The 16,929-nt window shown below is 44.7% G+C and overlaps 1 protein-coding gene across 1 annotated transcript in view; it reads right to left on the reverse strand.

Moving 5' to 3' along the window:
• LOC111871056 (serine/threonine-protein kinase SIK2) overlaps positions 1-16,929 on the reverse strand; it is a 68,005-nt gene that overhangs the window by 41,475 nt on the left and 9,601 nt on the right. The window contains exons 2-4 of the mRNA XM_023863806.2: positions 7,511-7,627; positions 2,328-2,391; positions 1,267-1,382 (exon numbers count right to left, since the gene is read on the reverse strand). Coding sequence (XP_023719574.1) covers positions 1,267-1,382; positions 2,328-2,391; positions 7,511-7,627 — 297 coding nt within the window. The remainder of the gene's footprint in view (positions 1-1,266; positions 1,383-2,327; positions 2,392-7,510; positions 7,628-16,929) is intronic.

Raw genomic sequence — 16,929 nt, forward strand, 5'->3', positions numbered from 1 at the left:
TCATACCACAAACTCAAAAATGGCCATGTCACTAGAAGTCTTTGGTTACTGTATTATTTCAATGTGTGTGTGTGGCCTCCCAGATATTCATCTGTCATCATCAGAATTTTACGTGTATATAAATTACCCTGAACATCAGAAAACTGAGGCAATATATTGAGATATGCCTTAGAATATTCCTCAAGAACAGTATATGAAGCTTCTGGAGTGATCTACATCCTAGCTGACATAGGCAGCCTCGGAACTCCCAGAACCATCTCACGACATCTGTACTCGTGAAGATCTCATGGGAAAGAAGACTCACCTCTATCAACACCCACAAAGTATCCTATATATAAATCCTTTGTACAACAGGTGAAAGGAAGGTGTTTAAATTCCATATATTTAAATTTATTTTAATTCTTGACTAGAACAGGTAATGCCCTGTGTGGAGGAGGGTTAGAATGCTCCCAGCATAGCCATACAAGTTGTAGAAGGCGAAGAAAAGGGGACTTGTTGCCTGTGGATATAATTGGGCCACCCTGTCACTGCGAACATAAATGCAGAGATCTGGTCCTCCAGGTTAAGGGTTGGATGCAAGACTGATGAACCTGCTGTGTAAAATAATTACTGCTGTAAAATCCAAAGAAATGAAAACTGGAAGGTCTAATTCAAGACAAATCTGGCAGAATCTTCTACAGAAGGCTATGACTCAAAAAGGGTTATTTTGCTGATGACGATGATAACAAGTAGCAGTTCGCCATGTTTATGTTCTTTCAGAAATCAATAAACTCTCTGGTCATAATATTGTTACACCATTTATCTGGAAACTAATGTGTCCCATTCACTCAGGAGGCCTGCCCTTCAAATACGAAGTCTAAAGGCGCATCCACATTACTTGGGCTCGTGCTCATGTGACTCGCTATGCTCGCGAGTAATGTGGACCATATGACAAGTCCCGAGACAAGCAAATTTTAAATTTGTAATTTAAAAACTACAGCCAATAAATTAAAATACGACTACAGCATATACACACTACGAGTAAATATACGGATCCTCACACGCCGAAGCCTGGCGAGCAACTGAAGTAGTGTGGACGAAGATTTACGGGCACAAGTAAAAGCCAGATGAGTCTCCTGACGAGCACAAGCACGAGTAATGTACACGCACCTTAATATGTCTGAACAAGAAATGAAGTGAAATGCTTAAGGCTTCCCGTTGTGAAAGCCCCATTTCAGCTATTTTTCTAACAGTACCAATTGTAGCCACAGTGTGTCATAACTGTACCTTCAGGTCTCTATGCACCACATGGTGGTTGTGACAATACTCTACGGCGGAAAGGATCTGCCAGAATTTACGGCGAGCGGCACTTTCTGTCATCCGACCATACCTTGCAATGTAGTCTGCAACAGATAAATGTAATGTGTAACCAAGTTCCAGATTCAAATAAAGTTTCAGTAGTCAATATTAAATATTATTAAATATAATAAAATCCCTTTTGATGACAATAGGATATAACCAGACTATGGGTTGCATGACCAAGGAGCTGGACTTTGATTCCCGTGCAGGGACTAGATATTCTTATTTTCTCAACAGTGTCCAGACTAGCGGTGAGATCTACCCAGCCTCCTACCCTCTGGGTATTAACCAGGGTTTTCCTTCAAGAGTAAAGTGGCCACGACATGGACCTGAACAGTCACCTCAATCCAGTCTATTGTAATTTATGCCTGACATTATTCCTTCCCTTTGCCAATGTCTTCATGACATGGTGCAATTTTACATTTATGTGCCATGTATAAATTAAAAACACAACACTTATCAATCACACTGGACAGTGGTTAAAAATCTTTACAATTACTAGTGTGAAGGACCAAAATGAACCAAGTTACAATTATAAACACTTTATATCATTCATACTGGGATATTTTCTTCTTCACTTTAAAAAAAAAAATTGAAAATATGAAGAAATCATGAAAGTTAGAAGTCTACCCATCATTTTATATGGTTCTGCAGAAACAGAATTGCTCACCATAATTCAGATTTAAACTGATGGTAGAGCAAAGAAAGCAGACACACTCAAAACTGGCAATGGATGAAGGTGAAAGTATAACACACTCATTATGCAAGGTAAGGGGTCCACTTTGGGCTAACTGGCTGGATTGGTGGTGGCGAGAAAACATTTCAAAACCCATACCAGAAAATAAAGCATGCTAATAGCTGATTCAAAAACATTGCTTACTAGAGTAAGTGACTCAGTTATCATATGAGTTATGAGTGTAAGTCGGTAAAACATCTGAGCATGCAAAATGTACATTTTCCCCTCTGCAGTGGGACTCTAGTACACTCACCAAAAATCTCACCCTGACTAGCATACTCTGACACAATGTAGATCATGTTCTTCGTCTCCATCACCTGCAACAAAGGCAATGTCCTATATCAGGCAGAGCAGAGTGGCTACAGTGAGAGGGATCACATGGAATGAGGTGTGTCACTTAATAATGCTGCCAGTAGCTAGGCTAGTGATAAATGGTAGGATGACTGATGACTTGGAGTGAACATGACAGGAAGCAATCATTGTCTAAGGCATTATCCCAGTACTTTCCTGGAGGAACCAAGGAAAAGCATGAAAATAGGTGGGAAAATGGTGTCCCAGCCGAGATTCGAATTGAGCACCTCCTGAATACAAAGGTTGGGCTTCTAACATTACCCCAAAGTGTTTGGTTCATAGACATGCAAGGCAATGTGGGTAACTTTGGAGAACAAACTAAAAGCATGACAATCACCACTGGGTAGGTCAGCTCAAGCACTTCTGTTCGGGAGGTGCCCAGTTGAAGTCTCAGCTGGGACACCGATAATTATGACTGAGATGACTACTGTTTTCTGGGATGTGACGCCGTGTAATCTGATAGATGTTTACTGACGTTCTTGAGAAACATGATGCTTCCATCTTCAGTGTAGAAGAGTATGCCAAGTGTGGAAGAAGTGGTACGGATATGCTGAGAATGGGAGGACTGGATAGAAGCCCTCTTCAGATCTCAAAAAGCCATCAGACGGTCGTGGTTTTCCAAACAATGGGACAGTACCTGAAATTAGGCCACGACCGCTTCCAGCCACATTCTTCCCAATCCACGATTCACCAATCCTGTTGCGCGACACTGCAACTGGGCTACTGACCCGTGCCTCTGATCTCGCCCCGTCCACCACCTCGACCATCTTGCATCTGTGCTACACGAGACGTCTTTAGGTTAGGACTCAGTTCCCTCATACACGGCCGTAAATTGTCTGCGGTGTAATTTCCTTCCTCGAAATTTCCCCACATTATTAATACGCCAATTATGAAGTGAAAACAACCACGAAGGTGAAGGCAACTGGTTTCTCCGAAACGTTAGCTGGTCGTTCTCAGCAGAATGTGCAATGTCGAGTTCATTGAACGGCACAGTGCAGCTGCAACCACAGTCCCGCTACCTCTTGCCGCACTTCAGCTCACGAGCAACCAAGAGGCCAAACTAGAAACACGGACAGTGCCTATCTCTCAAACTACACGGTGTCACATACTAGAAGTCTCCTGTTGCTCACACTTTGGAGCATGGACATCAGTGACTCTCTTTGTTTCGCTTCAGTTTCTTAATCCTAAGACAGTTGGTAGGACTCCTTGGGCGGGAGATAAGCCCGTCGCAAGGCTGCTACCTACGCAGAACAAACGCAGATATCCATGCCTTGGGTGGAATTCGAACCCACAATCACAGTATTCGAGCGAGCGAAGACAGTTCGTGCCTCAGACCGCGCGGCCACTGTGATCGGCACTAGAAGACAGTAATCTTTGAAGCCAATACTTGTAGTTCCACTACGTTTCCATTCCATAATGTTCTTCAGGGTAATAGTACCTGTTTTATTTCGATAATCGTAAGTAAAAGGTAAAGCTCTCCCTGTAACAGGCCGTGAAGGCCCATATGGTTGTGAGACGCCGAGGCTCCCACATTTTCTCTAGACAATCGGCTCACAGATGGCGGTGAGTTTGTCGGCCTTACGCAGCCTTACCCCCAGGAAGTTTCCTGGTACTCATTTTTGTTAGAGGCTGAGTCGACCAAAGGGTCATAGTGTGACGAGAAGGATTAGGTAAACTAAAAAAATCCACCTCATCAGGACTCGAGCCTGCGACCTTCCAGCTTGCAGCATAGTGCCTCAACCAACTACGCTACCGCGTGCCACAGATAATCTGTATGGGTAAAATGTTCTTATGTCAAAGCAGGCGATGTAGGTACCATTGTGCTTCAAAGGGTTAAGCTACAAACCACGACTTGCATATTTAAAACAGTTACCCAGCAAACATGTTGCGCAGGTGAGAACAAGTCTTTTCACTCATGAAGAAGAAGAAGAAGAAGACGAAGAAGAAGAAGAAGAAGCACAGAGAATACCTCGCACTGCAAAAACTTTTGTCCTTTCCTGTTGTTATGGTGATACAAAGTGATGTCATCAGGTCTAAACAACTGCTGACACCAACAAAACAATTACAGAGGTAGTTACGAATTGTAGAAAAATTGTTTCATAATAATATTAGTAAAAATACACAATGACGTCAGAGCTACACACGTCAATGCAAATGTCATATGTAGGTGCAAATACGTGTACGTACAGGAGTGTGAACCGCTTGCCGGCAACATATGTTAGCACCGAAACAGAGTGCAGGGTAGGCGCCTCGAAAGACAGAAAAACGTTGCGATGTTAAGAGCTTCACCGTGAACTCGTCCGACATCACACCCACGAGCAGAGTGTTCTCGCAACTTCACAACCCCGTGTACCGACCCACAATCCTAAACTTAACGCTTAAAACAATTAAATCGTTTTGGAAGCTAATGTTTTTGCTTTTCTGTGCAGAATATGGCTAGGGTCTTTGATCTTCAGTTCCTAAGAGCACCAGGAATGCCACTAAAACAGGCATCACCTAAAGCACTCGGCTACCGCAAAAAGAGATACTGTAGGGAGAAATCCGCGACAGAAAGCCGGTAATACGAATATCTGAGACTGAATAATGATGACTGGTTTAACTCTCACTATGGAACAATCCTTGCTATCGGACAATCAAGAGCCACCCGCCATCTTGATGAAGACACACTCACTACGAGACAATCTATGAAGTCGACACGGATGGACATGTTATTATGCATAAAGAATTAGACCCAATTAATGCTTGATGCTTACTGTGGTCTCCAGGGGGGATAATATCGTGTAGTGTGGCAAGTGAATATCAACTTTCTGAGGAATATGCTGCCTCCAACTTGAACCCTAAAGATGTAGGAGGCAAGTACTTCCGAAACGTCTAACCGTCGTTCATTTGATCATTCTAATTATATTTGGCGAAGAAAGACGTTATGAAGCTCCTCACTGTGCAGTTTTCCTTAATCTCCCACCACTTTATCCGTCTTCGGTCCAAATATTCTCCTTAGCACCCCGTTCTCAAACACCCTCAGTCTGCGTTCCTCCCTTAATGTCAGAGACCAAGTTTCACACCCATACAAAACCACAGGTAAAACTGTGTTGAATATTCAAAATTTTACGTTTTTATACAGCAGACAAGAAGAAAGGTTTTGAACTGAATGGTAGCAAGAATTGCCCGAATTCAATGTCCTCTTCATTACCTCAAGAATAAAATATAACAAATTTGTTATGAAATATTACACAGGGGTAAGAGTTTGAGGTAGTGTAAACATCAACACACAGTTCGGCGTTAAATGCATCTCTATGGTCACCGTGCGACACAAACAAAATGCTCCCGGAACATCAGTTTTTTCATGACGTGATGGCAGAAACTGACAATTTCTTATGGTTATGACTTTTCAAAGAAGGCCCTGAGGGTACATACTCATATGAATTTCTTTACTTGTTCCGATGTCCAGCATGTGATAATGAGAAGCACGGATGAGCATAGTCTTCAAGAGGACGGAACAGACCACGTATGGCCTAATCAATGAAGTTCTGCTTGCCACCTGTATTCACGCTGGTTTCTTGCTTGGCTTATTCTTCGACCCTGAAGATGGAGACGACATGCTCCTCCTAAACGTCGGTTGACTTTCAACGAACTACACGGCGTTATATCCCCGAAGACAGAACTCCGCATAACCACCGCTGTGAGAACCTCAATTCCTACAAAAAAGAATCTGGTTGAAAAGCAGCCTCAACTCAGTTCAGGTTTTCTTTTTCTTTTTTCTTAATTGCGGTCTTTTCCTGAAACATGCTAAGCCTTTCTTTTCTTGTAGATGTACCCACTGTGGAAAAGAAGAGAATTCTTCGGAAACATCAAAAATTATATTTCAATAACATTTATATTTGTGTACATGTAGACCTTGCCTTGCTCGTGGCGAGCAGTACTCACACACAGTCATCATTCCTAATCATTTACAACTCCGTGACTTTCAGTCCGCAAGCGAACTATATCGACCGAGCGACCGTCGCTTGTCGGCGAAGTTAGTGCCAACTTTTGCGGATAGAGAGCGTTGCATGTCAGCGCGGTAGCGTAGTTAGTTGAGGCACTATGCTACAAGTCGGAAGGTCGCGGGTTCAAGTCCCGATGAGGTCATTTGATTTTTTTCAATTCACCTAATCCTTCCGGATAGCTTTACTTACTTTTTTTACTTTTTACTATGTACTACACTTCTCAATGCCGGGATAGCCCAGTCGGTATAGAGACTGCCTACGGGCTGGACGACCGAGTGGTCGGAGTTCGAGTCCCGGTAGGGTAAGAATTTTCTCTTCTTCTTATCGTCCAGACCGGCTCTGGGGTCCACCCAACCTCCTATCCAATTGGTACCGGGGGGCTCTTTCTTCGGGGGGTAAAGCGGCAGGGGCATGAAGGTGACCACTCACCTCCAGCTAGTGCCGAGGTCAACAAAATGTGGAGCTATACATCCACTCCCGCATATGCCTTCACGGGGTACTGCTTAATTAGTTAAGCACAGGGACAACTTTACCTTTTGCGTTTCAACTGTAAACGGCATAATCAGGCAACGTATACAAATTTACCCAAATATATCGAACTTGGCTCATTATTAATTTGTCTACATTTGTAAACATTTCCATATTTTGACAAATTCACATTTAAAGGCTAGACATACTTGGTTAGTCCGTGTACTCCACTTGATGATAACTATTTACTGTCGAAACATGTACTGTATAACACGAAATAACAAGAAACTGTTGAAAGTACCAATTGCTTACTTCCCTTTCACTGTGTATTCAGTAATCGATAAGACACGGACCGGGCACAGAAAGCATCGAGTCCAACATTTCTCCAATTGTTGCAAGTCTATTCGCGCTGCCGCGGGAACGTGTTTACCGAGCCGTTGCGTAGCAACATTATGAGAACACACAGATCACAGACAGCAAGGTGATTTCATAAGCCTGTTTTTATTTTTTCCAAAATAAGGAAAACAGCATAAAACGGAAAGTTCTTTTCTACTGTACTAAGCTTGTGTGATGGTTGATCTTACGATGGCAGTTGGAGGAATACAAATACTGGCTACGGGGGTTCTCTAACCTGGTAAAGCTTGATGATGTGCGGGTGGTCTAGCTGCTTCATGATGTCCACTTCCCGGTACACTTTCTGCAGGTTCACCATGTCCAGCTGCGACTTGTCAATTATCTTGATGGCAACCTGCAACACATGTCAAATCGCTGTGGGTACGAACAGGTGCGAGCAACACCTCAGCACATGGTAGTAAATAAGATAGCAAAAATATCAGACCAGTGTCGGGACCTCCCCAGCCAGATACCAACTACTCTGTTGTCCTTCAGTGTCGCCTAACTTCATACAAGCCACGGCTGACTACTGCTCGTGTTGCGCTTCTTTCCAAATCCTTTTCAATTCATGACTCTTCAGCGACCCTGCCACACACGCATACACGCACACACGCACACACCCCGCGCCGCAGCGGAAGCGGGCAGCGACGCGACGAAGAGGCTTACGTAACAGAGTCAGGACACCGGTGATCCTGGACAAGCAAGCGTTCTTTCCTTGCAGTGTACATCTAGCATACGCGAAAATAATGCATCTTCACTTCAATCCCTTAACGCAGAATAAAAAGTGAAAGGGTGGGTGACGGACACCATAATATTTTATGTACGCTGAAGGGTCCCAGGAAATTCCCGTTCTTCTGACAAAAGTTATTTTGGATAGAAGGTAAAATATTTGGAGTGAATGAGGTAAAGCGACGGAAAGAGGATTGTTTCCGGATATGCAGCAGAGGAGAATCATCACAGCATCAGATGCTACCACTGGGAAGGCAGCATGTGAAGTCTGCAGTGCCATGTGGAATTTGGGTACTAACTGAACATTCGCTCCAGGGCCAAGGAAAACCAAGGGAACTCTTGATCCAATTGGACGGTCGCAGAACCTCCCGAATGCAAACTGACTTCCAGTCAGCAGTCCGATATTTGATACACGAACCCAAACGCTAGTCCATATTTGCGTGTTGCTTTGTTTTGAAATGTATACAGGTTCGTAGGGTAGAAAAATTGGGGGNTAGTGAGAGACATTACATTTAAAGGGTGAAGAGAAATTTTTTCGGCTCTGAAGGTTTCCATGCAGTGCCCGCTCGTCCTTCTGTCACGGTTACGTCTGAAGGAGGATAGAGCTTTATGAAGTGAAGAAGGTAGAGTGTTATGACGTGGATATTTTTACGAGCAGAGAAGTTGAGACGGGGCTTTACTGCGTATGATCGGAAATAATTTTGATATCAAAGTTAGGAGGATTTCATTAGAGTGAAATTTTTACTTGACGTTTGGAGTGCTTAATGCGAAGCATGCAAACAGATGTTTCGAAGTCGAAGTCACATTACAATCGACGGTCAGTCGGCCAGTCAAAGCTCCTTTTGGGGTCCAAGACTAGATGTTTGTTGCTGTTTTGTCTATGTGCGGCGCCCTCTCTGATGAGAGGACGGGTCTGTCACTCGTCGAGGAGCCCATTAACTCTAGCGGCCAGCTTGCTTCTTGAGTTTCCATAAGATTTCTGGTTCGGCCACTATTTCGTCTTCTTCTGAACCTGTCCCACTGAGCTCTGTCATGATCTGCTGAAACATCGTTGCGATTAATTTGAAGATGTCGTTCAGAGACGAACTGTTTTATGAGGAGCCTGAACTGACTGTGGCGGGACAGGCAGTGCAACCGGGAACAGATGTGACTGCTGCTGTTGCTGTGTGTTGCTGCGCAGCGCCGCAGCGAAGAATACTCCTGGGGTGGTGTGGCTGCAAAAGAACAAGCTTCCAGTTGTAGTCTTGGGTGCTCTCTGAGATTCGCATCTCTTCTTGGCGTGCCTGCAGCCTCGACAGTTGAAGGGATGAGATTCCTCTCCGTCCACTAGCTTGCAGTTGCAGCATGTCCGTATCGATGCTGTATTTCCCTTTTCCGGGAAATTCTTGTGCAGGTGAGCGCCCCCAAACCACATACAAAGGGAGGTTGATTGCAGTTAGCACAGACATGGCCGAATTTCTGGCAGTTGTAACACTGTGTTGGACCAATCTCGGCCTTTAAGCCTCTACCCCAAGTGCAATATGGCAAAAGCTTGTCTCTTTGAATGTCTCCCGGGACTTCGACGATCTTGGTAAGGTTATGAAGAAGACGGGAAGGTTTACTGTTCTTTCTGAAGGTACTCAACGGTTGTCTGACAAGGTCCAAAAACCAATATGAGACGTCCTCTGTGGAGTTGTGAATGGAAGACGCCGTATTGCGGCATTTAGAGGCTTATGGGATTTGGGGTAGACTGTGAAGTATGGGAGGATTTTGCTTTCGAAGCCAGAGCGGATGGTTGAAAAATCCGCCATTTCTTTCCTGATAACTCTGGTCCAGTTTCCGGTGCTACAGAACTCGAAGCTACCTTTCAGTAAGCCCCTCAGTTGCCTTTGAAATTGTATCACGTTTACCTGGAGGTTAGTACAATAAGAGGCGGTCTACCTGCCTGGCATGATGGCGTCTGCTGTTGCTTTCTCTCGGGTGGAGTCGTCCGCGTTGTTTCAGTTGTTTCAGCCTCCATTTCAGTCCACCTCAAGGGGCGAAAATTACCGGATGGGCACTTCATCCTTCGACCGCAACTGGGGATCATTTACTCCGGTGGCGAAAGTTGCCGCTGTCTTGGTTCCTTTGTCGGTGTCGTCTCAAGATTTCCCTCACACCCTGCATCCCTAATATTAACCTTAACGTTGTATTCCCATCTCCGACTCGGTCTTCCAAATAGCTGCTTTCCCAAGGGGTAAATTACCTGAATATATAAAAATTCAGTTCGTACCTTACTGGCAATACAGTACGTCTCCGCTGCAAAGACCGACCGGTTAATGCTGTTAGGGAAATAACTGCTGTTTAATATGAGAAACACATGAAAAAAATATGTTGTGTGAGGAAAATGTACACGGGCCTAACGTCAAAGCAAGTGGTACATGTAGTAACCACTGGAATTATTGAGGCGCCAATTGTTCATAAACGGCAGAGCACCAAGATCTTCAGAGCGCTCTAAGAGAATTGCGAGTTTGGCAGTTGTTGCTCTGCTTCAGCTTATCTCCTTGTGACGCACGTCTGTCGCTCACGATAAGGTGCCTCAAACAAGTGAGGGACGAGATGAGGTGCATTACCCCTAGAATCTGGGACAAATTAGTAAAAAGTGGAAAAATGCTCTCCGGCGAGTTCTCTCCTAATCTGACACCGTCACTAGCCTTCAAGGTCGTTTACCCTATACATATAAATACGTAACTTCCCTGTTTGCTTCTTCTTTCGTACCGCGGACCTATTGGAGAACAACCATAGATGTTATGAAATTCGCTCTACAGTACTGCCGATACGGCAGCCACGGCTGTTAAAGTGATGTGTAGTTTTCGGCGTGCGTTTTGAGTCCTCAATCCCAATCTTTCTTCCCAATTACACGAGTAAACTTCAATATCTCAGTCTGGGGGCGTTACCGAGTAGGCTTCTGACATATTCGGCAAGCAGCCGGCTGGAATCTTGGCCGGGACACCCATAACGACTGAGCGTTTTGTGGTTTTCCTCAGTCCTTCCTCGCGAATTCCAGGACAGTACCTTGATGTAGTCCCATGGCCGCTTCCTTCTAAATCCTGTTCAATTCATCGTTCATTAATCATCTCACCACAAACAAAAACAACAAGCTCCGTGGCCTGTAGTCTGCAAGCGAACTATACCGACCGAGCGACCGCCGCTTGTCGGCGAAGTTAGTGCCAACTTTTGCGGATAGAGTGTCACGTGGTCGGCGCAACGGATCTCCATGGACGTTAATCTCGGTTTTCTAGACCGGGGCAGCTATTTCTTTTAAATAGCTCCTCAGTTATCCTCACGAGGCTAAGTAGAGCCCGTTCCAGATCCACTATTTCTCAGAAAATCTGGTAGCGCCGGGAATCGAACCCCGGGCCTCTGGATCTGTAGGCAGGAGCTCTGCCCACTTGACCACAGAGGCGGTCCCACCACTGCACAGCTACACAAAGGGTTACAAAACAAACCAAAAATAAGTGAATTGATTTCGGAGTATTATTCCGCCAAAATATTTTTAACTACTGTGATACTGTAAAGAGAGAGGAAGTGTGAGTGCGGACTAGAGCCACTTCGTGGTCCATAAAACGACGGGAATTTCGTGAGTATGAGAAGAACTACTAAAACTGTAGTCATCTAGGCTGTGAAATCGAGAAGTATTGTGGATGGATACCTTGTAACTTACCTGCATATTCTTCAACCTACATTTCAGGCTTGAAGATGGAGGAAGCATGTTCCTGTGAAATATCGGTATCCGCCCTCAAGACTGTACGGTGTCACAAGCCGGAAGACAGTGGTCAGCGACCACGGGGCTTTTCAACATCTCAGCGCCATGGAGCTATTTAGTTATACACTGTGATGCTGAAATGGTGAAGCTATTCCTGTAACCGGCCGTGTGAGCCCATAGGGTTGTGAGACGTCGAGGCTCCCATATTTTATAGACAACTGGCTCACAGATAGCGGTAAGGTTGCCAGTCTTACGCGTTGGCCGTCCTTTACCCCCAAATAGAGTCCTGGTACTAATTTTTGTTAGAGGATGAGTCGACTCCAGGGCCATAGTGTGACTGGAAAGATTTAGGTAAATTGAAAACATTCACCTCATCGGGACTCGAACCCGTGACCTTCAGGCTTGTAGCATAGTGCCTCGACTAACTATGCTACCGCGTGCCCTCACATAGATACATACAGACAGACAGGCAGACGGCATTCCAAAGAAAGAACACCTTTTTCGTATTAAGAAGGGGCTGAAGACGTAACTCCGTGAGAACGCCGAGCTCCATGTTTTCATCATCATGATACTTGCTCATACATAAGACGCATGCGCGAAACTAAAAAGGATCGACTCACATTTTTCATTGAGCCGTATGAATGATCCACAAGAGCCCCCTGCGGCCCTCTAGCCACAGTTTAGCCTAGTCTACTGTGTGAATCGAGCTATTGACAGCTCCGTGAAATAAACCATGAAAACACGGAAGTGTTGCGTGATACATTTCAGTTCCATCTCTCCCTTGTAAGGACTTCGTGCATGCCCAAAGGGCAAAGGGCATCTCGGTATGGTTTAGAAAGTCCGTTCCTAGTTCCAAGAAAATAACAATGCGACTGCTTCATGAAGAGTGAAACTAAAACTGTAAATGACTAAGTTATTGAACGGTACAAATAGTTACCAGTAAAAACGTGATAAGGAGATCGTGTCTGTCCGTGATCTCTCTTCCATCCCGGTCGAGGGAGCAGCTTCTTGCTGCAGAGGCGTTGAGCTCGGTGATTTTATGCAAATGTAGGGATGGTGTCTCATATTAGACCACGACCACTTCATGTCCTTTGCGATTGTTAGCTGATCGTCCTGGCATTGGACGCTGTACGGTCTGAGTTACAGACAGCGTCATTAAATAAACTAAAACAAACTCCGTGATTTTAGTCCGCAAGCGAACTATACCGACCGAGCGACCGCCGCTTGTCGGCGAAGTTAGTGCCAACTTTTGAGGACAGAGGGTGTCGCGTGGTCAGCGCAACGAATCCCCACGGCCGATAATTTCGGTTTTCTAGACCGAAGCCGCTATTTCCTTGAAATAGCTCCTCAAGTATAATCACGAGGCTGAGTGGAGCCCGTTCCAGATCCACTACTTCTCAGAAAAAATCTGGTAGCGCCTGGAATCGAACCGGACCTCTGGATCTGCAGCCAGGAACTCTAACCACTAGACCACAGAGGTAGTCCATTAAATAAACTACAAATCAATAAATTAAACAAAAGCTATTGGTTAGCGTAGCGGTGGGGCTCTAGAAGTGCTACGTTCGAGTTTTGTCCGGGACGCCGGCTATGCGGAGTGAAGATTTTTCATGATTTTCCTCAGTCTCTCCAGACATATCAGGATAGCACCTCGATTACACAACAACCGCTTCCTTTCAAATCCTTTCCGATTTCATCAGGCATCTTACCATTCGATGTTATGTAGAGTCTAGATATTAACAGCGTTGTACAGTAACCCGCGAAGAACGTACTGGACACATTTCCATAAGTTACTTCTTCCATCGTCCGGTATTCTAGAAAATAGAAAACACTACGTTTCTGGTGAGTGGGGAGACATCTGCTCAGTTGGGCCACTTAGAAAGAGCTAATCTCAAGGGGCCCGACTGAGCAGGTGTCTGTCTTCTCCTCTCCGGCTTGTAGCATAGTACCTCAACCAATTACGCTAACGCGTGTCCCTTCTCGTACGGAATTTAAGGGTTTACTTGTTGGTCATTTAATGGCGCTGAGAGTATCGGCGCTCTATAGCTTCGCATGACTGGTGAGTTTGAAGGAAGTGCTGGTTACAGAATCAAGACATTATCCCAGCATTTGCATGTAGGGACTGAGGAAAGCCACTAATATCTCAGTCAGGATATCCAGTGTCGTTGCAGATTCGAACCGAACAGCTTCAGAGTTCCAAGTCTGGAGCGTTACCGCTAGACTAACCTGCTCGGTGTGAGTTTATGGATAATTTTCTATTAAATATTTATTATAGGATATTAGAAGATGTGACCTCTCAAGCACGTATGACAGAACTAAGCAACAACTGTAAACTCAGCGCGAACGTTTCGTAGTTTGTGAATTCTGCGACAAACAATGAATTTAGTTTCTCCAGTTCCATACTCATTATCAGTCGCATATGAGAGAGAACGCATGCGCAATGTCTTTTCACTGATTCTTAGAAATGGATTTTTCAAGTGAAAAGTCCACTATGTAGAAAGCATGTATCCAAACACCTGCGCCATCCAATCCTCGTCTGCTGCGGCTCCCAGACTTCCGAAAATTGTAATTTTCGGCTCCGATGCACAGCAAGTTTGGCCACCCCTGTTATACAGCACTGAATGGTAGGATGACCCAGCGAAAAATTGGAAAGGTTTTGGAAGGAAGAGGACGTGGTCTAATTTGAGGTATTTCCCCGTCATTCGCCTCGAGGGACTGTGGAAAATGGCGAAGTATCTTCAGGTGGTATACTCGGAGTCACGGACGAGAATGGAGCCTGGTATCTCCGGAATATAATTCAGAAGCAATCCTCTTGGTTCCTCGCACTCCTGTAACCACGGCGCACGAGTTACGTGGCTCACAGAGCGATATTTAAAGCCCGGTGAATGTGACGTGATTCTAACTTGACGCTCTTGCGGAACGCGGAGTTTATCCAGTACCCCTGTGTATCCGTCTACATGCATAACTGCCACTTCTGCAAACTCTGCGCTTTCTACCAGTACACTTCCCTTCCTTGCTCACGAGATCACTGGAGTGTCTGCACATGCTCACACCATTCCTTTTAGATTCTGAAAAACTAACAGATTTTCACGAAACTTCGTACAGAAGTTATGTAATTACAAACTTCATGTATTTATTTCGTTGTAAAGTAAAAAAAAAGTAAAAAGTAAAGGTATCCCTGTAACAGGCCGTGGAGGCCCATAGGGTTGTGAGATGTTGAGGTTCTCACATTTTCTAGACAATCTGCTCATATATGGCGGCAAGGTTGTCAGCCCTATGTGCTGGCCGCGCTTTACCCACAAGAATATTCCTGGTACTCGTTTCAGTTAGAGGCTGAGTCGAACCCAGGGCCATAGTGCTACTGGAAGGATTAGGCCAATTGGAAAAAAAAATCCAATGACCTCATCGGGATTTGAACCCGCGGCCTTCCGGCTTGTAGCATAGTGCCTCAACCAACTATACTACCGCGTGCCCAATTTATTCGTTCTATACTTATAAACTTATTTTATGGTTTACGTATTTAACGATATGTGCCGAGGTATATCAGTAGGTATGGCGACGGGATATGGGCTGGAAAGCCAGGGTTCGATTCCCGATTCTCTGACATTCACGGAGAAGAGGGTGGAGGCATAGAAAAAGAAGAAACTTTAGATTTCAACTGTAATGCACTTAATTCACTCTTTCGTTGAATTATTGAATGGACAGTATTGTATAACATGTTTTCCACGGAGCCTTTTAATGAGCGGATTTCTGTGTTGCACTTTTCTCACTGTGACCGATTTATGACTTCGCTCTATTTTCCGTATCACCACAAACTCTCATGTTTCACAGATTTTTCGTCACATCTAAGGGAGGTCAAGAATGGTGGAACTAAATCTTCATTAATTAATTAATTAAACACGTGTAAAACATTACCATTTTTTTTCGTTTTATTTTTGTGAAGAGCACATTACATGTTAAATTCGTTGACTACAACTTCGAAGTTTCGCATCCTCGCCATGTTTGTAACTGCTGATTTCAAATAAACATTTCATACGCCCAGCTCCAGCTGTTCAACAGCTATGGCCATCAAACTGGAAGCTGAAGTAAATTTTCGCACGATCGCCATGTTGTTGCTTTATATTCTACTGAGGAGTTACCGTAACAATGTTCCCTACGTTTCCAAAATCTCTTAGCACACACTTACGCGAAGGTCTCCCCCTTCTTACTTCTCTCTTTGAAGCAGGCTGTTTAACCACGCTGTCAGTATCGAAACTATTCAAGGATAGCGTAGTTGATAGGACCATTAATGCATATGGAGCAGTTGGTGCAATGAGAACCTGCAGGGGAAATCGAACTACTAAGAGGAAACCTGTCCCAATGCCACTTCATCCACCATAAATCCCATATCACCCGACCTGCGATCGACACAGGACCGCTGAGGTGAGAAGCCTGACCTGTGGCACGACCCTCCAACACCTCCCTATTACCGACTGCAGGGAATAAGAAGACACGGCAATGGTATAGCCTCCAGTGACGTAACGTCTATGCCAAGTTTCGTAAACATCAGTCAAGTAAAAGTAAGAAAAAATATGTAAAGCTATCCTCGTACCAGGCCGTGAAGGCCCATAGGGTTGTGAGACGTTGAGGGTCCCACATTATCTAGAAAATCGGCTCAAAGATGGCGGTAAGGTTGTCAGCCTTACTCCCCAGGAAAATTATTTAATTAATTCCTGGTACTCATTTCTGTTACAGGCTGAGTGAACCCCAGGGCCATAGTGCGGCTGGAAGGATTACTATGTCGATCGAAAGAAATCCAATGACCTCATCTGGACTTGAACCGGCGACCTTCCAGCTTGTAGCATTGGCCCTCAACCAACTACGCTACCGCGTGCCCACAACGTCAAGACACTAAAAAAAATTGAAACGGGAGGCATACACACACATATACACACACAAAGCATGATGCATAAGCATACTCTTTTCCTTAAGGAACGTAAGAAGGCTGAAAATCCGGGTAGTACCTCACAGAAAACACTTCGTTTCCATTACAAAGATGGGCCGATTAACGTTGTTCGGGGAAACAATCGTTGTTTATTCTTAGAATCCTATCAAACAAATACAATCTGTGGGCAACATGCAGAGCTTCTTGAGTCTTAAATCAGATGGTACGTATAGTTACCACTATTATACAGAGGGTTAAGCACAGTACAGTCGTGGGGAGGAGA

The sequence above is a fragment of the Cryptotermes secundus genome, unplaced genomic scaffold (genome assembly GCF_002891405.2).
Source record: "Cryptotermes secundus unplaced genomic scaffold, Csec_1.0 scaffold73, whole genome shotgun sequence".
NCBI classification, from domain to species: Eukaryota; Metazoa; Arthropoda; class Insecta; order Blattodea; family Kalotermitidae; genus Cryptotermes; species Cryptotermes secundus.